The sequence below is a fragment of the Orcinus orca genome, chromosome 19 (genome assembly GCF_937001465.1).
Source record: "Orcinus orca chromosome 19, mOrcOrc1.1, whole genome shotgun sequence".
NCBI lineage: Eukaryota > Metazoa > Chordata > Mammalia > Artiodactyla > Delphinidae > Orcinus > Orcinus orca.
Window position 1 is genome coordinate 47,811,520 of NC_064577.1, and position 23,089 is coordinate 47,834,608.

At 39.3% G+C, this 23,089-nt stretch overlaps 1 protein-coding gene across 17 annotated transcripts in view; it reads left to right on the forward strand.

Moving 5' to 3' along the window:
• The window catches only part of ACACA (acetyl-CoA carboxylase alpha), a 283,052-nt gene that overhangs the window by 101,837 nt on the left and 158,126 nt on the right, over positions 1-23,089 (forward strand). For 16 of the 17 annotated variants that reach the window (XM_033431572.2, XM_004271716.4, XM_033431570.2 and 13 more), the window contains 9 exons: positions 226-335; positions 1,311-1,392; positions 2,549-2,647; positions 4,769-4,875; positions 7,977-8,087; positions 13,916-14,125; positions 17,637-17,807; positions 18,804-18,965; positions 19,608-19,771. In XM_033431572.2, coding sequence (XP_033287463.1) covers positions 226-335; positions 1,311-1,392; positions 2,549-2,647; positions 4,769-4,875; positions 7,977-8,087; positions 13,916-14,125; positions 17,637-17,807; positions 18,804-18,965; positions 19,608-19,771 — 1,216 coding nt within the window. Of the gene's footprint in view, positions 1-225; positions 336-1,310; positions 1,393-2,548; positions 2,648-4,768; positions 4,876-7,976; positions 8,088-12,296; positions 12,431-13,915; positions 14,126-17,636; positions 17,808-18,803; positions 18,966-19,607; positions 19,772-23,089 lie in introns of those variants that run through there. The other variant, XM_033431582.2, reaches the window with a different exon arrangement.

The window sequence follows — 23,089 nt, forward strand, 5'->3', positions numbered from 1 at the left end:
ACCTGCTGTTTTAGTAGTATAAGAGCTCCTAACTATGAGATTACCATTTTTAGTACTGTGACTTAACAAAGAGACTCCAAATAAATGGTTCTGGGAATTACCCCATTAATACAGTTTGTCCTGTGGTTACGTATGATGGTACCTGTCCTTTACACAGTTTTTGCTCTGCTGTTACATTTCTGAAAATAAAGCATGTGTTCTCTGTTAATTTGCTTGTGTTTTCAGAATACATTAAGATGGCAGATCATTATGTGCCAGTGCCAGGAGGACCAAACAACAACAACTATGCAAATGTGGAATTAATTCTTGACATTGCTAAAAGGATCCCAGTACAAGTAAGAGAGGCCAGCGTCTCCTCGAAATCCAAATTCAGCCTTTTTTTTAAAAAAAAATTTTTATGGGAGTATAGTTGATTTGCAATGTTGTATTTCTGTTGTACAGCAAAGTGAATCAGTTATACATAAACATCTATCCACTCTATTTTAGATTCTTTTCCCACAGAGGCCATTACAGGGTATTGAGAAGAGTTTCCTTTGCCAAATTCAGCCATTTTACAGTTGGGCACAAGGGGATAGCCAGTGAAGAACTTTTAATTTTATATAAAGCATCTTTGTGGAATGTTGGTAAAAGCCTTTATATGGGATATAACAGACAGGGAAAGGAAAGATGGAAAGAATGGAATGAGCCAACATAAAGTAAATGTAATCCAAACAAGAGGTTTGTAAGGGTCTTTCAGAGATTATTCTATCCATTTCACCTTCAAACCTCCTAGTAAGTAAAAGTTGCCTGTTTCCAGTGGAATACTCTTAGTCCAGAATATGGTAGAGTAGAAGGAGGTTGTTTCTTCCCTATCACATTGTGTTAAGGAGTTTAGGGTAAGTGTCTTAAAGCCCAAAGAGAAAAAAACTCGGGATTTGTATGGCAGTATAACCACTAGATATAAAGGTGGAGTTGGGTGGCCAAAGTAATTCAATCTGTGGAAGAAAACCAACATTTCTACAAGAGGCTCTATAGAGTCTAGTTGAAAGGCTATGAACTGAGTTTCCTAAAGAGCAACAATACTAGCTGGTTCTTAATATCAGTTTCAACCTGTTTTTGACCTCTTCAGAGGTTTTACCACAATGGACTGCTTATTGTTGTTCTGTGAAAAGTTTGCCAAGAATCAGGCATAGAAGCTGAATTAGGCATTAGGCTGCCATGGAGCTATTGTACCTCATGGAGCAGGGCCAGTCTTGGTAGAAAGTAATACAGTTTATCATGTTCTTTTTAGTATGAATTTTAAGAATGAATCATATTGTGTTCCCTTGTAGGCAGTTTGGGCTGGCTGGGGTCATGCTTCTGAGAATCCTAAGCTCCCAGAACTTCTTTTGAAAAATGGCATCGCCTTCATGGGTAAGCCTTTCTGACATACTGTTCCTGCCTTTCTGTTCCTCTCTGTCATTTTGGCACTGGGCTCTTAGTTTTTCATCAGTCAGCAGCTCTCCGAGTAACCCTTTTCTTCATTTCTTTTTCTTTTTTTTTTTTTTTTAACCCTTCATCATTTCTTACATCTTGCATCTTTTTTGTGTGTGTGTGTGATACGCGGGCCTCTCACTGTTGTGGCCTCTCCCATTGCGGAGCACAGACTCCGGATGCTCAGGCTCAGCGGCCATGGCTCACGGGCCCAGCCGCTCCGCGGCATGTGGGATCTTCCCAGACTGGGGCACGAACCCGTGTCCCCTGCATCAGCGGGCGGACTCTCAACCACTGCGCCACCAGGGAAGCCCACATCTTGATTGTGTTTTTTGTCCCCAGATTCTTTTCTATGAGATATGGAGGAGGCTCTGATTTCCAGAACACTGGCCTTTAAAAACTTGGCCATTAACGTTAAGAAAACATGTGGAGAAATGACTTATTTTTATATAGAAAAGATAATTGAATACTTAGGATATGCTGGCAGTGTGCCCTTAAATATGAATCATTTCTTTCACATTTAAGCATATAGATTATATTCCTATAAGAGAGCTATTTCTTCTGACTTTTCTGCTATCCTATACGGAGAGAAAATTTGAGGTTATATGGCTCAAAGTGTCTCTATCTCTGCAATGATGATTATGCTTTGTAAAGCCTATTAAAGGTAAATCTTCCGTTTGGGTTTCCATAAGACCAAGGAGAGTATAATATTTTAAACTTGAACACCAAAACTTTATTGTCCTTACTTCAGGATATTGGTTAAAAAAAAAAAAAAAGAAAGACTTTGTTAATATGGTAAAGTTGGATCATGACAGATGATAAAATCAGAGTTACATTTGTCAGGAATTTAATTCAGCATATATTTATATATATTGAATTCTCCCTGAATGCAAAAATTTACCACATTAGGTTCTATGAAGGGTACAAAGATGAGCCAAACCATAGTAGTCCCCATAATCAAGTTTCTGATGTTGATGATATGTGCTGTAGGGGATACAAGACAAATACAAAAATAATTATATGGAAGACAAAATACATGTGACAGAAACGAGGCCAAAATGTTACAGTTAGGGTTCTTTCCTTGTCTTGTTTTCAGGTCCTCCAAGCCAGGCCATGTGGGCTTTGGGGGATAAGATTGCATCTTCCATAGTGGCTCAAACTGCAGGTATCCCAACTCTTCCATGGAGTGGCAGTGGTAAGAAATTATTTGTTTGTATCTTGAAGTGTAGAAAAGCTCGGTAGAATATTTGGGACTGTGGCCTTGGGGCTTAAGCCTGCTTTAAAATGTGTTGGATATTTGACAGAAATAGAATACACATTAATTAATGGTATCTTGTATCTCCTGGCTTAATTGTTGTACCTGTGATTTTATCATGTCTTAAGAATGTAAATTTTGTACCAGGTATGTAGATGCTAAATTGTAATGTAAATGATCTTGGGACTTAATTTGGAGAAACTCTGAGAAAACTCATCTGGTTCTGTGGATTCAGATCTACTCTGGGTAGGTTAGAATCTTCCTCAGAGATGGACTTCTTAGGTGGAATAGGCCTTTGAACCTGCCTGGGAGGTGACTGGAATCACTAAGAAAAAACTAAAACCCACCTACTCAGATGCTTGCCTGCCAGTATTCTTTCTTTCTTTCTTTCTTCCTTCCTTCCTTTCTTTCTTCCTTCCTTCCTTCCTTCCTTCCTTCCTTCCTTTCTTCCTTTCTCTCTTTCTCTCTTTCTCTCTCTCTCCCTCCCTCCCTCCCTCCCTCCCTTCCTTCTTCCTTCTTTCTTTCTTTCTTCCTTCCTTCCTTCCTTCCTTTCTTTCTCTTTCTGTTTATTTAATCTTTATTTTAAAAATTTTATATTGGAGTATAGTTGATTAACAATGTTGTGTTAGTTTCAGGTGTACAGCAAAGTGATTCAGTTATGCATATACATGTATCTGTTCTTTTTTAAATACATTTATTTATTTTATTTATTTATTTTTGGCTGCGTTGGGTCTTCATTGCTGCACACGGGCTTTCTCTAGTTGCGGCGAGTGGGGGTTACTCTCCGTTGCGGTGTGCAGGCTTCTCATTGCGGTGGCTTCTCCTGCTGTGGAACACAGTCTCTAGGCGCGCGGGCTTCAGTAGTTGTGGTACATGGGCTCAGTAGCTGTGGCGCACGGGCTTAGTTTTTCTGCGGCATGTGGGATTTTCCCGGACCAGAGATCGAACCTGTGTCCCTTGCATTGGCAGGCGGATTCTTAATCATTGTGCCACCAGAAAAGTCCCTCTATTCTTTTTTGCCAGTGTTTTCTTGATTTGAGCCCACAGTCTATTGATGATTTGTTTTGCTTGTTTAATACCATTCAACCTCTCATTTGCCCTCGATGCAGAAAAATGAGGTCCATAATCAACCTTTCTTTTAGACATGCAGAAGGATGAATTTTTTGTAAAAATGATTTATTCTTGACGAATCCCTTGAAGAGTGCGTTGTGAATTATTATAGCTGATAACAATATGAACTTCTGTTTTTTGGTACTGAAGCACAGAGAGCAAACATACACTAAAACCTCTTCCGAATAGGAACTACCATTGTCTTGAGTCAGAACAGATGTGAACTCTTGTTACTCTGGCTCTCCAGGGGGATTGCAATATCCTCTCCAGACCGGCTGGGTCAAACAGTTTAAAATAAAACATTGAATTTGTTCTTGTTTGAGTGGAGAGGCTATACCATTCCCTTTGTGGCTGAGTACAGGGACATTCAGGGAGTATGGAATCATGACTCTGCTGAGGCCAATAAAACCGCCATTTCCATTTCCAAGAGCTCATAAAGATTGAATTATTTCTCAGACCTCTGGCCCTGGAGCAGCCCTGAACACACACATCGAAGGTATTTTGCCTGCTGAGTTTATGTGAGAAGTCTGACATGCTTTTTTGTTTGTTTGGTTTGTCTTGTATGTCCTTGCATTTTTTTAAATTGCTGCTTGTGAGCTCTCTTGGCTTTCTCCAGCAACAGAACCCAAGTGGCCAGGTGTTGCTATAGATAAATCCTGCTAACTCCAAGGACTGATCAGGGTTTTATGGTATCCTTCTTTCTCCCATCTACCCTCAATTTTGGATAAATATGAAAGCATTTTAAAGAAGGTACTGGTGGTCCAGTGGTTAGGATTCGGCACGTTCACTGCCATGGGCCTGCGTTTAATCTCTGGTTGGGAAACTTAAGATCCTGCAAGCCATGTGGCACTGCCAAAAAAACAGTGGGGGGAGGTAAAGAATGTATAAGCAGAAAACTGACAAAACCAGAAGCTTTTGTAGCTGCTTTTAAGTCACAGTTATCTATTGCAGGTCTTTGTGTGGACTGGCACGAAAATGATTTTTCAAAACGTATCTTAAATGTTCCTCAGGAACTATATGAAAAAGGTTGTGTGAAGGATGTGGATGACGGGCTGAAGGTAAGTTACTAACTCTAGGGAGTGATGTTTTTCAACGGACCACTTACAGTCCCAAATACAGGGATTTGGAGCCTGGTTCACGATATACACCCATGATGGCATTAGGGTTGTAAGACCAGGAGGTATAGTTTATAGAATGAGGAAGTGACCTACGTTTCACAAAAATAATTTAAATTTGTTTTGAAGCAAGCTGTTCACCTGGACAGAACATTTCTTAGGTGGTTAAATCAGAGCTTTAAGGAGGTTCTGATTCTATTCTCTACCACCTGTTAGTATTTGTGTGCATGCAGGGGGAGTTGGGGGCAAACAACACTTTTTGCCCTACTTGAGTTCAGAACCAAGAAGCCGGGCAGAGAGGGATCAAAATGTCAGCTTTATTATGAACAGAGATGATGGTGAAAATGGTTTAAGTGTGTAGCAACAGTCAGATTCGTAAACTGAATGTCAGTTAAGCAGGCTCGCTCACTGGTTACTGGTGGTGTGAATAACCACAGAGGCAGAGCTTTTGCCATTCAGTTTATTGTATGACTGAGAGCTGGCAAAGAGCATATGTTCTGTGTATGGGCTGATCCCAAAGGGGAAAAGGCTGAGCTATACATGCTCAGTTTCTCCTTCCAAACTGACCAATGACAGAATTCATTCTTTTTCCCTTGAGGAGGAGTGAGGGAGGGAGCTGATAGAGGCTGAAACTGTTACTCTAATTATTGTCTGTCCATGTAGAAACATGAACCCAAGCAAAAGGAGGTCGGCTCTCTAACATTACTTTTTCTTTCTTCATAGTTCTCTCCAGTTTGTTCCCCTTTCACTTTTTAATTAGTTGGAAGTGTCAGCTATGCCTCCAAGGAGATAATGAAAGAGCCTATATTTTAGAAAAACACACTACTCTTGTTTGACTTGTATGTTATAAATTCAGGAGGAACACTGAATGCTCAACTAATTTTGCTCTGTTGTTTGCATTTCAAGTTAAGCATCCTGTAATCTCCTTAATAAGAAGAATTAATATTTCTAATTGAATTGCTAATGCTATGTTCTATTTGATATAATTTGCAAACGAGTAGAAGCCCTTTGTAGGAAATTAGCTATTTTGCTTATCAGTTAAAATTCCTTTTTTTCCTGGTTATAAACATAAAATTTTCTGGTAGAAAATTTGGAAAGTAAGAAAAGAGATGATAAAACCCATAAGCCCAGCATCCAAAGATAAGTCTTGTTAACATATTCATATATTTTCTTCCAGCCTTTTTTGATTCATATAATGATAATCTTTATTAGTAGATTCCCATAACTATAATTATTATGATAATTGTAAAATTAGGGTCTTACTATATACATTGTTTTTGTAATCCTAGTTTTTTTTCTACCTATACATAAGCATTTTCCTCGTGGCATTAAAATTCTTCTAAAATATTTTAAATGGATGACCTGTGCCTAGAGCTTTTATATATTTTTAAAAGGCCTGCCTTTTTCTTATATCATGTGGGCTATGTATTTATTATTATTATTTTTTGGCTGCGTTTTGTCTTCGTTGCTGCTCACGGGCTTTCTCTAGTTGTAGCGAGCGGGGTCCACTCTTCGTTGTGGTGCATGGGCTTCTCACTGCGGTATCTTCTCTTGTTGCGGAGCCCGGGCTCTAGGTGCATGGGCTTCAGTAGTTGTGGCACACGGGCTCAGTAGTTGTGGTTCGCGGGCTCTAGAGTGCAGGCTCAGTAGTTGTGGCACACGGGCTGAGTTGTTCTGTGGCATGTGGAATCTTCCCAGACCAGGGCTCGAACCTGTGTCCCCTGCATTGGCAGGCAGATTCTTAACCATTGTGCCACCAGGGAAGCCCCCCCTATTTTTTTTTAAGTCTTTCTCACAACTGTGGCTGTTTCTTCATTTATCACCCAGTGATTGAGTTCATCATGCTAATTTTGTTTATAAGCATAGAAGAGAGTTGAGAAGAGATGGGACTGTGAGTGAAGGATTTTCATGCGTAATCTACTGACAAAAATTAAAATGTGAAATGGTCTTTTTCTGGTGACACGTTTTTTAGATATTGTTACAACGTAAACCGTGAAAGACTGGAATGTTTTGACAAAGGAATGACTCAGTTATTTTAAACTTTTGGTTAACTTTTCCCCAATTTACTTTTTGCCTTAACTATAATATGGACATCTTCCATATCGCTGCATGTAAAGGCTACCTCATTCCTTTAATAATTGCATAGTAGTCTAGTAAATAGGTATATCTCGATTTAACTGGGTCTTTACTTAATGGATATATAATTAAATATTCAAAAAGTTTTGGGATCGTCACCTGATCATTATAAAATACTGTAAATGTGAAAAGCACATTTAGAGCATGTGTTGAAAATTAGTTTTTTGACTACTTTCATTAATATTTTTGTATCTTGCTATTTTTATCTTTATCAAAAAGTTGAGTGAGAAAAATTTCTGGATATGTGAGATTCCTGATTTGTTGAGTCTTATATGTTGTCGGAGGGTCAGAAGCTGTGCTGAGGCCATCAGCTTATAATAAGTGAACTGTGTATGTCTTTTTGTCTTTTTTTTAAATAAAAATTATGGAATAAAGACAGAAAGTATATACTCTGGTAACTTGAAAATAAAATAAAATAAAATAAAAATTATGGGTAATAGACAAATTCCTACATCTTATGAGAAATTCTAATAATACAGAAATATATACAGTAAAAAGTGAAAGTTTATATCTACTCATCTTCCTTTTATAAATCACTGCTGGTGGATTTTCTAGACTTGTTTTTTTATACTTACATAGGTAAGTGTGTGAATGCATACGTAATTATACATATAGTTTTACTTTGTTTTTGATCTATATGGGATTATCTTAGATTGAAACATACAAAATTGCCAATATTCAACCATTTTTTTACCTACCAAAAAAATGCAATTTCTTCTTGTTCAACCCAATAGTACAAATATTACTCAGGTACTTTTTTTTCCCACCTAATAGTATATCTTCAGGATCTTTCTATTTTGCTATATATAGACCTACCAAATGACAGCATTTTTAAAGGGAGAAAATGCCAGTTTTCTCCTTCCCTACTAATACCATTCTCACTTCCATTTTTCTCTTTCTTCTTGAAGGCAGCGGAGGAAGTTGGATATCCAGTAATGATCAAGGCCTCGGAAGGAGGAGGAGGGAAGGGGATCAGAAAAGTCAACAATGAAGATGACTTCCCTAACCTCTTCAGACAGGTAGAGTACAAGCTGTCGTTATTTATTGGAACTAACATGTATATCAGAGATGCATGTAATTTGGATGTCCAGAAAATATTTAGATTTTTTTGTCTACAGCTAATCTTGTCTTTCTTTCTAGCCTCTACCTGCTTATTAGCAGGGGAAAAGAATTAATAAAATGTCCAGTTCAATTTAAGGTTTTATTCATTTACGTAATACAAGCAGTAGAGTTATTCTGTCTTATATAAAATTGCTCAGTTTCTCAGATAGCTCTTCTGCATATGGTTTGTGTGGCTCATAGGAACTCATAGTAACAAGCAAGAGTCAGTACCTTTCTGCATTTTTGTGTCCCTCTTCTGCTGGCACGTTAGACAATGTATGTGACACGGTTAATTCCTGATCTGGATGCTCTTGGTCTGGCCTCACTCAAGCTCTTTGATTGACTTCACCTCACTTCAGTTCAAATTGGCTGCAGACTCCTGAGTTTCTGTCATGTGTTCTGTCCTGTACTGCATGGTCACCACACCCTGGCACAGGGACCCTGTGGCAGGCGCATGTTCTATGAGAACGGAGGGTGGCTCAGGAAAGCTAAACCTAGGCTTTCTCTTTGCCTAATCCTCTGATTTGCAGCCAAGGATGTGGCCATACTACAAGTTGGTCGTGGAGGCCAAAGAAATGATTTCTTTTCAGAATCTTAGAGAAAGAATCCGAAGACAGGAGTCTCTTTTTCCTGCCCTCAGAGTTACCATTACATACTTGACTCACTTCTTTTTTTCTCCTACCAATACCCAGAAAAAGGAAAATTGGGACACCTTCTGGCCTTTTCACTTTCCTAGCTTCCCACTTTTTCTTATTTTTCCCAGCATCTTTTACTTTGTACCATCTTTTACTAGTACCCCTAGCTGCATATTATTTGCCCTTTTTTTTTTTTTTTTTAAAACCATTCAGCACCAAACTTTTTGCTTCATTGTCATGAGCTAAAGAGAAAAACTCTGTGAGCTGGGTCTTCCATGATTTGATATACTAGACAAAGAAAGTGATAAACGTATTGTTTTGCTGCATTATCCTATTTTGAGTGTCAGTATTTGAATATTACCTGTCATTTACTTTATATTCCTTCTATAATAATTCTAATTTCATAAGCAGGTCATGCCTCATGTTAATTTTTTAAAATGTTAACTCCTTTAGATAATTCAAAATTACTTATTACTGTGGAATCAAGTAGTTGAAATATCTAGAATACTAAGATTAGGAAGTTTTATGTAAAAGTCCTTAAGTTCCAATAATGATTAACTAAGTAACTCAAATCAGTCCTCCCACTGAGAGCAAACTAGAAAAGGTGGCCAAATTAAAAAAAAAAAAAAAATCTGTTTTAAGGCACTAGAGATCTTTCAAGGCAATGAAGAATTTGGGGGCTAAGATATAGGAGAAGAATGAAACCCAGAGAGGTCTCATGTTTGAGGCCATTTTTTCCCTAGAGATATCCTTTAGTTTGAGAAGAAGCAGTTGAAAAGCTGATTAGATTTTTCAACAGTCTTCTAAGACTAAAAGGACAAAACTTAGACTGTAGGGTTTGCTGAGGAGGGTTCCCTGGGAAACCTCCCACATTTTAGGTTGGGATCTTGAAGGAGTAAGAATGAACTAGAAATAGACCAGTTCTCAAAGGGACTAAATCTCAGCTTCAAAATGCTTAACTCTTGATTCTAGCATGGTGTTCTAGGGTTACTAGCGTCCCTAGCTACCAGCAGGAAGCAAATATAAATTCTCTCTAGAGAAAGGTAACATCCAGAACCTCAAATTATTTCTATTAATGTTTCAAATGCAGTTTCAAGCAGCCAATTAAAAATAAGCAGGCATCACAACATTGTAAATCAACTATACTTCAATAAAATAAATTTAAAAAATAAGCAAGCGTTTCAAATTATGTGATTGAAAATCAAGAAAAATAAAAGCCAATAGAAACAGACCCACAGAGGGTTTAGATAATGGATCCATCAGGCAAGGACTTTAAAGTAACTATATTTAATGTATTCAAGGAAATTAAAGATAAGATTGAGAATTTGGGCAGACAACTGGAAACCATAAAGAAGTAGCAAATGAAAATTCTAGAACTGAAAATGCAATAACTAAAATTAAGTCAATAGAGGAGTTTAATGGCATATTAGATGCAGTTGAAGAGAGAACTAGTGACTGGATGATAGGTCAGAAGAAAATTCAGACTGAAGCATGAAGAGACAAAAAGGATGAAAAATACAGAAAAGAGCATGTGAGAGAGTATTTGCAAAGATGACCGTGTTAACTCCTCCCATCCCCTATATACATACCTTTTTTTTTTTTTTTTTTTTTTGCGGTATGCGGGTCTCTCACTGTTGTGGCCTCTCCCGTTGCGGAGCACAGGCTCCGGACGCGCAGGCTCAATGGCCATGGCCCACGGGCCCAGCCGCTCCGCGGCATGTGGGATCCTCCCGGACCAGGGCACGAACCCGTGTCCTCTGCCTCGGCAGGTGGACTCTCAACCACTGTGCCACCAGGGAAGCCCTACACACCTTTTTATAGTATGATTTTGCCTTCTTCCCATCAAGAAATAGAGTCTTTTTTTCCCATCCTTTGAATTTTGGTTGGCCTTGTGACTTGGGTTGACCAATAGAATGTGGTAGAAATGGTGTGCAAGTTCCAAAGCCTAAACTGCAAGTGGTCTTGTAGTTTCTGCCCTTGCCCTTTTGGAATGAGCCTTAGACTTGCCTTGTTAAAAGCCCAGTTTAGCCTTCTGGAAAAGAGAGGCCACACAAAGCAAAGATGAGTTATCCCAACTGAGACTTCCTAGACCTAACAGTCACCAGCACCTTTGAGACATGTAAGTGAGGCCACGTTAGACCATCCAACCCCAGTCAAGTTGCCAGATGACTAACTACATGAGTGGCTCCAAGCCAAGATCAGCAGAAAAACTGCCCAACTGAGCCCAGCTCAAATTTCTGTGAGCAAATTAAAAAAAAAAAAGAAAAAGGTCAGCGTCCTAAGTCACTAAATTTTTGGTGGTTTGTTAGGCATCAATGAATAACTGACCCAGAAATTGATACCTAAAGGTGTAATACTGCCCTAACAAAAAAGTAAAATATGTGGCATTGGCTTTGAGACTGGCTCATAGGTGGAGGCTGGAAAAATGGTAAGGTGGTTGTTAATGAAGGCTGGAAGAATGGTGAACAAACTTTTAGTGTGGGATGGAAAGGCAGTGAGGGAAAAGGTAACCCATGTTCTGTAATGATGGAACAATTACCTGAGGTAACTTGGAAGGTAGAGACTGTATTTAGTGAACTTGTAGACCTAGTTAAGGAGATCTTTTTAGATAAAGTGTTAACAGTGTCTGTTGAATGCTTTTGGTTGCTTTTGCTAAGGAACTGTAAAGAGGGATGAACTAAAGAAGGTGTTTCAAACTTGTTGAGTTTGAAAATAGAACTGTTTCTCATTCCCAATCTCTCCAGCTGGCAAAAGATTTTCAAAGTAAAAAATGACTTCAGAGTACAGACCAAATCAAGAGTGCCTGGAAGATCCTTTAAGACCTCAGAAATACTTAAGACAGTACCTGGTAGATTACTCTCTCAGCTAGAAAAAAAGGGCTTCTAAGAATTTTAAAGATGTTGTCCCACAGCAGCCTGACAAACCCGAGGTACAGAGAGGTCTGTGCAGAAAAGTTATGGATATGTTTTTGGCGCAAGTAGTGAATTTCCAATATGATTCATAGGAAAACCACAAAGTTTTTGAGAGACTTCTGTTGATAAATGCACCAAAGGGACTAAAGGGACAGAGACAGTTCAGACTTCAAAGAGGCCTCTGGGACTTTGATTTTCTATGAATAGGAAGCAGACTGGAAAAATTGTTCAGCTGTAAACATTAGTAATTTCTAATAATAAAAAGATTTTTCAGATTGTGGAGCCAGGAGCCCAGAGGGCAGCTAAGAGCAGAGGGGACCCATGGATTAGGAAACCACTCACAGGGAGCAGAACAAGACCGTAGTAAAAAACAGCAAACAACAAAAAAAATTCCATGCCCCTGGAGTAAGGGAACCTCACAACATCTGCCCGTCTGGATTTCAGAATTGCTGTGGACCAGTGACTGCTATGTACCTCCTGTCCTTTCTTCTTTGAATAGGAGTATCTTTTACAGTTATTCTCTCCCCATCTCATCATTAAATGTTGGGGGTGTTGGGGGCAGATAACTTGTCTTTTTAGTTCCCAGATCTTTGGATAAAGAGCACCTGACGAGCTGCACCCAAGGAGTCTCTTTTGCTTGTGGACATGACTTATGAGAAAATGGACCTCAAGCCTGATGCCATGATTGGATGACTTTGGGGGTCTTGGGAGGGGGTGAGTCTATTTTGCATGTGGGAGGTATGTGAATTATTGTGGCCAGAGGGCGGACCATAGTAGATTGTTTGCAGCGATGGCCGCAATAACCTCTCCTGTTCTTGAATGTATATCCCTTTGCAATGTGACTTTACCTTCCTCCCATTAAGAGGTGGCATCTCTTTTCTCACCCCTTGAATCTTAGCTGGCCTTGTGGCTTGCTTAGACCATTAGAATGTGGCCAAAGTGGTATTGTGTAAGTTCTAGAGGCTAGTGCTTGTGAAGCCTTGCAGCTTCTGCCCTCACCCTCTTCTTGGAACACTGCATTGAAGAAGCCTGGTCTAGCCTACTGGAGGATGGAGGCCACATGCAATAGAGATGAGCTGTTCCAGTCAAGGCTCTGTAGACCTACTGGCCAACAGTCAACACAAGTCAGCAGACATTTGCATGAGACCATTCAGCCCCACTCGAGCCACCAGATGATGATATGCACATGAATGACTATAGCAAGACCAGAAGAACTGCCAAGATGAGCACAGCATCATGAGCAAATAAAATGGTTGGTGTCCTAAGCAAGCCACTGAGTTTTGAGGTAACTTGTTATATAGCAAAACAAAGCATAAGAGATACAGAGCATAAAAGACAGTGAAATGATCTAATGTGTACTTTGAGTCTCAGAGGAGAAGAGAGAGAAAATGGAGCAGAAGCAATGTTTGAAGAAATCATGGAGCAGAAGCAATATTTGAAGAGACAATGGCTAAGAATTTTTCTGAACTAATGGCTAAGAATTTCTTGAAAAGATACTAAGCACAGATTCAAAAAACACTATGAGCCCTGCAAGGAGAAGTACAGAGAAAACCACATCTAAGTTTATCAGAGTAAATCTGCCACTCCACTCCCCTAAAAAGACAGAGAAAAGAGAAAATCCTAAAGCAGCCGGGAAAAAAAGATTACTTTCAAAGGAGTAACAGTAAGATTGATAGCTGACATCTCAGTAGAAACAGTGGAAACCAGAAAACATTGCAGTATCTTTAAAGTGCTGAAAGAAAATAATTGCTAGTGTCGAGTTCTGTATCTAGTGACAGTATGCTTCAAAACTGAAGATGAAAGTCCTTTGACTACAACAATACTGTATATAATGAAATGTGAACCAGGAAAGTATCTAGAACAAGTTGTACATTTGTTGTTTGGAATTGATGGCAGTATTTTGCCCTTTTGTGGAATTTGTGTGTGTGTGTTTTCAAAATATTTGTTCTTTGCCCTTGTAACACACTGGATGTTCATACATTTTTGTATTTATCAGTTAATATTGGTTATATAACTAAGAATGCAGTATCTTTAAGAAGGATGAGAGCATGAGCTATATTTTATTTATTTTTGTATTTCTAATGATTAACATGGTCCCTGACACTTCTAGGCATCTGCCTGTTGAAATGGAAGGAGCTTATCAAGATAGAAAAAGTGCTTACCACTTAAGAATTTGTTCTATTTCCTATTCTAATCTAGGTTCAAGCTGAAGTCCCTGGATCTCCTATCTTTGTGATGAGACTAGCCAAACAGTCTCGTCATCTGGAGGTGCAGATCTTAGCAGATCAGTATGGCAACGCTATCTCTTTGTTTGGTCGTGACTGCTCTGTACAGCGCAGGCATCAGAAGATTATTGAAGAGGCACCTACTGCTATTGCTACTCCAGCAGTATTTGAGCATATGGAACAGGTATGTATATGAAAAGCTCTAATTTTTGTTTTCTTACACAAAACTACTACTCATTTAATTCATATGCCAATCTGAGAATAGTGGAATTTCAAGCGGTGGTTCTGGATAACTGATAAGATTATATCCTTTTCCTAGAGGAAAAATAAAATAAAAATTCTCCTATTCTCCCTCTAGTAGAGATACCAGTGAACACTTCAAACTCTAGTTAATGCTTTTGACAAAAAATCAGTGTACTATTTTGAGTAGGGATAATGAAGAGAAATGTTTTGAGATTTTTTAATCTTATTGTCTGGTTCTTTAACAAGCTCATGATAAGCAGGTAGTTGCATTTTCTAGATTGATTATCCTTTAGTCTTCAGATGAATTTGTTCAAGTCCATTGTCTCTTAAAAGTTCCTCTAAGTATCTTTAAAATTTACATAGTCTATATTTTTGTATGGAAAATAATCTCTCAGCTGTTTTACAGGGTCCCTTGGAAATAGCTGTAGTTTAGGAGTCTGAACATGGTCTTTTCTGGAACCTTGACTCAATCTTCATCTATTTGGAGATATGTTTTCCATCTTTTTTCTCCCTGATTCCAAAGAAGCTGAATATATGGTCATCTGTGTTTTAAGTTTAATTTCTACGTGTGTGTGTGTGTGTGTTTGTGTGTGTATTAAGATTGATTCTTTAACTACTGTAGTAAAGAGGCCTCCAAAGTACAGTGGCTTAAATAAGGTGCAAGTTCTATTTCTCTCTCTCATCATAGTTCAGAGATGAGCTGGTGCCAGGGACCCCGGTTTACTGCTTTGCTATTACTAGCAGGGGAGTCAGCAAACTACAACTAGCAGGCCAAATCCAACCTGCCACCTGTTTTTGTAAATAAAAAATTTTTTTTTCTGTTTTTTGTGTTTTTTAAAAATATTTATTTATTTATTTTACTTTTGGCTGCATTGGGTCTTCATTGCTACGTGTGGGCTTTCTCTAATTGTGTCGAGTGGGGGCTGCTCTTGGTTGCGGTGCGTGGGCTTCTCATTGCAATGGCCTCTCCTGTTGTGGAGCATGGGCTCTAGGTGCGTGGGCTTCAGTAGTTGCAGCAGGTGGGCTCAGTAGTTGTGGCTTGCAGGCTCTAGAGCACAGGCTCAGTAGTTGTGGCACTCGGGCTCAGTTGCTCCGCGGCATGTGGGATCTTCCTGGACCAGGGATCGAACCCATGTCCCCAGCACAGGCAGGCGGATTCTCAACAACTGCACCACCAGAGGAGTCCCTATAAATAAAATTTTATTGGAACACGGCATGCTAATTTATTTATGTATTATCTGTGGCTGCCTTATCACTGCAGTGACAAAGTTGAGTAGTTGTGACAGAGACTATATGGCCCACACAGCTGAAAATAATTATTATCTGGCCCTTACTGAAAAAGTTTGCCAACTCTTGTTCTAGGGTGTCATTACCTTATGATTAAAGCTAGCTCGCAAGAATATGTTCACACTGTAGCCTGTGGGAGGGGGAAAGAGAGGACTTGGAAGGCAAGCATATAAAAATATGAGCCAGAAGTCACACGTATTACTTCTGCTCACTTTTCACTGGACAACATTCAGTTACACAATCACACCTAGCTGCAAGGGATGTTAGGAATTGTAGTCACTAGCTGGGTGGCCATATGCTCAGCTGAAATTCAGGAGATTCTGTTACTAAATGGATGACGCAATGAAAAATTACTGGAGGGCATTTAACAATCTGTGTCTGCTCCTCTGGCTACCCATTATCCTTTCACACCCTTTTTGTCACCCTTGGAACATTCTTAGCCTTTCCCCAAAGAAGACAGCCCAAAGTCCCACCTAGTTGCTATATTCAGCCCAAAGTCCAACTCTCTAGGTAATGTACAGTCCTCTCTGTTACATGTACATGTGGCTTTTTATGGGCCAGTGACCTAGAATACAAGTTACCTGCCCCTTGTGATTCCTCCTTTCGCCATATACAGTGGTGGAGTAGGAACAGGATAACTCCCATTTGGTAAAAAGAAGAATGAAAAATAGGCAATAATCACTGATCCATAGCAGTTATCAAATTCTTCTAGGTAGGAATTGTGGTGATTTCCTGTCATGTGGTGGAGTAATACCTCCATTAGCCCTCTGGCTGCCCCTGGTTCTGCTCTCGAAGTAAATTCTTTGCCTGTCATTCCTCAAGGCACCGTTAAGGCCTTTTTCTCTGGGAAGTTCTTCCTTGTTCACGGTCCTCTATGATTGAGCTTTGGAGACCATGCTTTCTTTGGCAGAGCTTTCACCGCTCACTTCCTGCTGGTGCAGGGTTGGGGCCACACAGATGACTGTGATTATCAGTCATGGGGTCTGAAAGCCAGATTTGTGGTTTGTTTAGAAATACAATTCCGTCAAAACTTAGTACGTTTCTGGACTCTTTGCTTCTATTCAGCTTTAGGTAGGAGTAACCACACTCAAGATTTCTGGACGTAGTTAACTTTTCCTCTTTATTTACTTCCTTCTGTGTTCAGCCCTCTTTCTCTCCTCAATTCAGTACTGACTACCTTGAGGCCAGCTGATACTAAAAGCAGCCCCCTTGACTTGATCTTTGGCACTGGGTTGCTTCAGGGTGAGAATCTAATCTTCTGGTTTGGGGATACAAAGGCATTTGGTTTTTTTCACATTCTGACATTTTCTAACCACTTTTCTTAGGGCTTAGTTGGTGTTTTGTCCGCATTCCAAGTTATTGTAGGAGACCGTTTCCCAAATGTTTTCTTATGCCTAACAAGGAGGCCACCAGTTTTCCAGTCTGCAGCATCTGTTTCCTTGAGAGCTGCTACCCTGTTGTTAAGTCAGCATCACATGCTTTAATTTTTTTAAATATCAGCATCCTACCTGAATTTAATAGTTTCTGTATTGATTAGGGTACAGGTTAAGCTATTGTAATAAAGAGATCCAAAAAAGTACAACCACGCAATAGGATAGAAGTTTATTTTTCCTTCCAATCATAATCTGAGGTGATCTCTCCAGGACCAGTAGGACCATGCTGCTCCATGAGACCATCTTGGGATTCAGGTTCTTTCTGTTTTGTTTTGTCATTCTTAGTATGTTCTCATCTGCATGGTGAAACGGGCTTGCACTGTCATGACCATGTTCTAGTCCATAGAAGGGGAAAAGCCAGGAATAGAGGACAAGCAATTCCTTTTCAAAACATGATTCAGGGATTATGCATATCACTCACCAATGCTGACGTTGCATTGGTTAAAACTTAGTCACTTGCTTTAAGGGAGGGTAGAAAATCTAGTCTCTAGCTGGACAGCCATGTTTCTAGGAAGAATTTCTCGTATTCTAGGAAGAATACTAGAAATACTAGGAACAAGTGTACAATGCAGAATCTCCCATGGTGTTTTAATCAGAGAGGGTGAAATTCACTCACATGGCTAAAAGCCTTTATAAACACTGGCTCTTTGAGAGGGAGAAGGTATTGATAAGTAGTAGCCCATCAGCTGGACAAGGTGACATACTTATGTTGCCTTATCTTTCTTCTTTGAGTGTGCGGTGAAACTTGCCAAAATGGTTGGTTATGTGAGTGCTGGGACTGTGGAATACCTCTACAGCCAGGACGGCAGCTTCTACTTTCTGGAACTGAACCCTCGGCTACAGGTGGAGCACCCTTGTACAGAGATGGTGGCCGATGTCAACCTCCCTGCGGCACAGCTCCAGGTGAGTCACCCTGCTCTTGATCAGAGAGTTGCTTACAGAAGTTTGGAATGTCAGCGATGCCTGCAAAACTGGTTCAAGCAGCGTCTGTTAAGAGAAGACGCCCCTTATCTGAGTCTCGTGTAATGTTCATCTCTTGCACTCTATGGCTTGGGATGTGTGGGTTGGTTTTCCTGATATGGTACAAATCTAGGAATATTATTATTTTTTAGCCAGACACATCTGATATAAAATGTCATATATCAGAAAGAAACTTAACAAATAATATGCTTTACTCAGTTGTTTAAATTGTAGGAAACCTTAAAAACATCGTAATTGTCCTCTACTCCTTTTTCCTAGTGTTCTAAATTGAAGCAACTCCACCTTAGAGTGGTGGCTGAGGTTGTTCATGGCAAGAGTGTGGCAGCACACATTTATTTTTATAATGTTTAAAGTGCTGGCTGTCAATATTATTTTCTCCATTCAGCCCAGGAAACAAATGCTATGGGAAGCAGTAATAGTTCATGATGAAGTTTGATATTATTTGTAAATAACATATTCTTTGCCCACATTGAGAACCCCTTCTGGTCCCCAGTGGTCCCTGTTAAGGAACCCAGTAAATAAAGATTTACATACTTTCTCCAGTGGTTTGTGGCGATAATTTTGAAGTAATTATGACATAGTTAGGACTTCTTAGCTGTCTGAACTTGGAGAGCCACTGACACTGACTCTTCCCTTGGATATTTTCATTCTGATCCCTGGATGGGGAAATGACAGTTAGAGGGAAGCTCGTGTCTATTGCATTAGGGATTTGGGGACTTTTTAAGGAGTGGGGAGTATTTAACACCTTACGTGTGTTTTGTTTCAAGTAACTTAGAGTCACCTATTCAATGATGTAGGATGCAGGCTATAAAAATAGGGTGTTTTAGGTGGTGGCTACTGAAATGAGAAATCTGATAGCTTCCACATTTTAAGGCAAGTAACTGAAAAATGAGTGATGTGTGTTTTATTACCTTTCAGATTGCCATGGGGATCCCTTTGTATAGAATCAAGGATATCCGTATGATGTATGGGGTATCTCCCTGGGGTGATGCTCCCATTGATTTTGAAAATTCTGCTCATGTTCCTTGCCCAAGGGGCCACGTTATTGCTGCTCGGATCACTAGTGAAAATCCAGATGAGGTAACCCATCACTTAAAAGGTTTACACTTTTTTTTTCCCTGTGAACTTTAATATTAAGATGCTATCTGAGGGCATATCTGAAATATCTTGGGACTTCCTCTGGAGAAGGAAATTCATAGAGGCTTCATAAGAGCAGACAAATAAGTAATCACTGTTCCATTGGTCACTTAGACCTATTTAGTCACTGTAGAGTCCTTAGTGGGTCTGTAGCACTGGACATTGGCTCGCAAGCCTTTATGATTTTTGTGTATCATTTCTGCTTTTGTGTGTGTGTGATTACACAGAACCTGAACAATGAGTATATGAACGTTCTCTTCCTTGGAAATATAATATCATCTCATATTCTTCATTCTCTAACAGGGTTTTTTTTTTTTTTTGATTTAAAACATTTATTGCATGTAGTTAATTTACAATATTATATTAGTTTCAGGTATACAACATAGTGATTCAGTATACTCCATTTTAAGTTATTATAAAGTACTGACTATAGTCCCTGTGCTGTACAATACTCCTGTAGTTTATTTATTTTATATATAGTGGTTTGTATTTCTTAATCCTCTACCCCTATATTTCCTTTCCTTCCTTCCCTCTCCCTCTTGTTAACCACTTGTTTGTTCTCTATATCTGTGAATCTTCTAATAGGGTTTTAAGCCCAGCTCAGGAACAGTTCAGGAACTGAATTTCCGCAGCAATAAGAACGTTTGGGGCTATTTCAGTGTTGCTGCTGCAGGGGGACTTCATGAATTTGCTGATTCTCAGTTCGGTCACTGCTTTTCCTGGGGAGAAAACCGAGAGGAAGCAATTTCGTGAGTATAATAGCATTTGATTGCATTTCAGAGAATAAACTTGTGCTAATCTTCAGTGAAGGTGTGAGCATGGGAATGGGAATCATGTATTGCTATAAAAGTACTAATATGAATAACCTTCTTGAAGAAATATATCTTTGACTGTACTTACATTCATGTTGTATTAAATTTATTCAGTGTTTGGCAGATGTTTTTCTGTCTGTTGCCCTGAGCATTTTCAAGTATTTTTGCTTTCAATGTTTTTAATAAACTTATAAAATTGATTGCTTTAAAAATATCATATTTTTCTATAGAAATGGTGTTGTCATTTGGGGGTGGAGGTAGATTCTTGTCCAAGAACTTGACATATGTCAGAGATAAGACCTGTTATTTGTCATCAAAATAAAGGTATAGCTGTAAATGTCCCGTAGCCATTTAAAATAATAAAATGAAACTGCTTATTACATGAAAAGGGCATAAGGGGACTGTCCACATTGCTTATATGAGAGACCTCAGTGAGCTATGAAATATACACACAGCGTATAATATAACTGGTATATCATAGGTATTAGTTAATATTCTATTGAGCGTAAACATTAAATATTTAATAGCAGTTTTGCTTGCCTGAAAAGTAGGGCTCTAGGAGGTAATTTTGACAGGTTAGATATTTTAGAAGATCTATCCAAAATTGATCTAGTTCTATTTTTTAATTGTCTATTTACTTGAACCAAGTATTTAATACTATTCCTTTGACCTTTAAACTGCACACATAGATTGTGTAATCAGTAAGTATTTATTAATAATGTTGGTTTTTAATAATGTGTTTAGAAGCTGGGAAACCTCAAATTTTCTCTATTTTGTCCTCTACAACTCTTCCCACTTATTCAAAACTATAAGTGGAGTTTTCAGAATTAAAGCAATGCTACCAGCAAAACCATCTGGTATAAAAGTTGCCTTTTTATTTTTCTTTCAGTCCTATCCTGCTTTGCCAAAGTGAAGAAGGTTTACACTAGAGCTTGCAAATTGGTGGCTTTCCGACTAGTCACAGCCACAGATGTGTTTTGATTGTCTTGTAGAGTGTTAGTTTTTTTAAATCACCAATATTTAAAAATTGGGAGATTGAAGTAAATACATGGATTTCTGTCTTCCCTTAAAAGAACGGGATGACGGTTGGTTTTGTATTCCACTTGGCAAAAGTTAACTGAAGCTTTGTGTGACTGCTTCCTTTAGAAGAAACACGAACTCTCTAGTCCACACAGCTCCCGTCCAGTCTGCCTCACTCATTTACATCCCCAGAGTGGCCGCTATTGGTATTTAGGTTTCCAGTCCTGATTGGCACGCCACTGAGCATTCTCTACAGGACATGTCTTATGACCTGCTCCAAAAGCCTTGCTCCTTACTTCCTGACCTGCTCTGTACATTTCTCTACAGTGTAAAGCTACCAGGTTAATGTTTAGCATATGAAAATTATGGTCTCTACAATAAGCTTGCCCTTCTTTTTTGGCCGCGCTTTGTGACACGTGGGATCTTAGTTCCCCGACCAGGGATCGAACTCACACCCCCCTGTAGTGGAATTGCAGAGTCTTAACCACTGGACAGCCAGGGAAGTCCCTAAACTTGCTTCTTAATACCATGCTAAAGTTCATTCTTCAGCTCAGAGTTTGTTTCTTCTTTCTTCATTATATTAGGTCTATATTCTTCTGCTTGGTGTTCATATTCTTCTCCAGAATAGCCCTAACCCATATTTCCCGCAGACTGTAATCTAAATACCATGAGAACAAGACCGTGTCTGTCTTGTTGCTGCTGTGTCCCCTGAACATAGTAAGCACTCAGTAGATGTTTGTTGGATGAATGGACTTGCCCCTAATTCCTGTCCTCATACCCTCTGCTTCAATCATAACATTCCCTGAACACAACCCCTAATTTATTTCCTTTTTCCCTTTGTTCTTGCTACTCCCTCTGTCCATCCATTCATTCACTCCATTTAACAAATATTTACTGAATATCTAATGGCTCTGACAATATAATGAGGATCAAGATAGGGTCTGTGCCCTCATGGAACTTTATGATCCAGAGTACGAGAGGCAAATAAGCAATTGAACACAGTGTAGGAAGTGCCGTCTCTGATAGTGGGATTACATAAGGGTGTTATAGGAGCGTAGAGCTGAGTCAGCTAACTCAGTCCAGAAAGGGTCAGGGATGTTTTCGCAAAAGGAAGTGACCTCTAGATTGATATCTGAAATATGTATAGGAATAAGCCAGGCTGAGATAGGGCATAGAGAGGAGGGTAGAGGTGGGAAACGGAATAATGGTCTAGGCTGAGAACTCCTGGACCACTTGGAAGAATATTTCTGTCACAGTCATAATCCCAGCTTAACTTTTATCCCATTTCAGATCCCACATTCTTTTTCTTTTTTTTAATTGAAGAATAGTTGATTTACAATATTGTATTAGTTCAGGTGTACAGCAAAGTGATTCAGTTATATATATATGTTCTTTTCAGATTATTTTCCATTATAGGTAATTACAAGATATTGAATATAGTTCCCCATGCTATTCAGTAAAAACATGTTGCTTATCTATTTTATGTATAGTAGTTTGTATCACTTAATCTTATGTTCCTAATTTATCCCTCCCCCCTCCCTTTCCCCTTATGGTAACCACAAGTTTGTTTTCTATGTCAGATCTCACATTCTTTATGAAACCATAGGGAGGTGGATTTTCTCCCCTCTTAGAACCGCTCCACACTTTGCTTATCTCTCTCTACTGGTATTTATGATATTATGTCATATATATATATATTTTTTTATTTTTTAATTTTTTGCGGTACGTGGGCCTCTCACTGTTGTGGCCTCTCCCATTGCGGAGTACAGGCTCCAGACGCGCAGGCTGAGTGGCCATGACTCACGGGCCTAGCTGCTCCGCGACATGTGGGATCTTCCCGGACCGGGGCAGGAACCCGTGCGTGTCCCCTGCATCAGCAGGCGGACTCTCAACGACTGCGCCACCAGGGAAGCCCTGTCATATATTTTTAAAGTGATTATTGTCTCCACATTCTCTCTCCCTTAAGAGTCTAGTATGTGTCTTGAGTCTGTGAGATGCATAATAAATATTTGTTGAAGTAGGGACCTGCCCTGTTCAGCATAACACTGGGCAGAAGTATACAGGGAAAAACCCCATGGTATTTGAAATTTTGTTAAAGTTAGATCATTTAACACTTAATTGGAAAGTAATCAAAGTAATGAGCAAGTCATTCCACAGATGGCTAAAATGCAGCTTAAAAAAAACCACCACTCTCACATGCAGTGTCAGGCTAATAATACCTGACTTTCCCCAGCC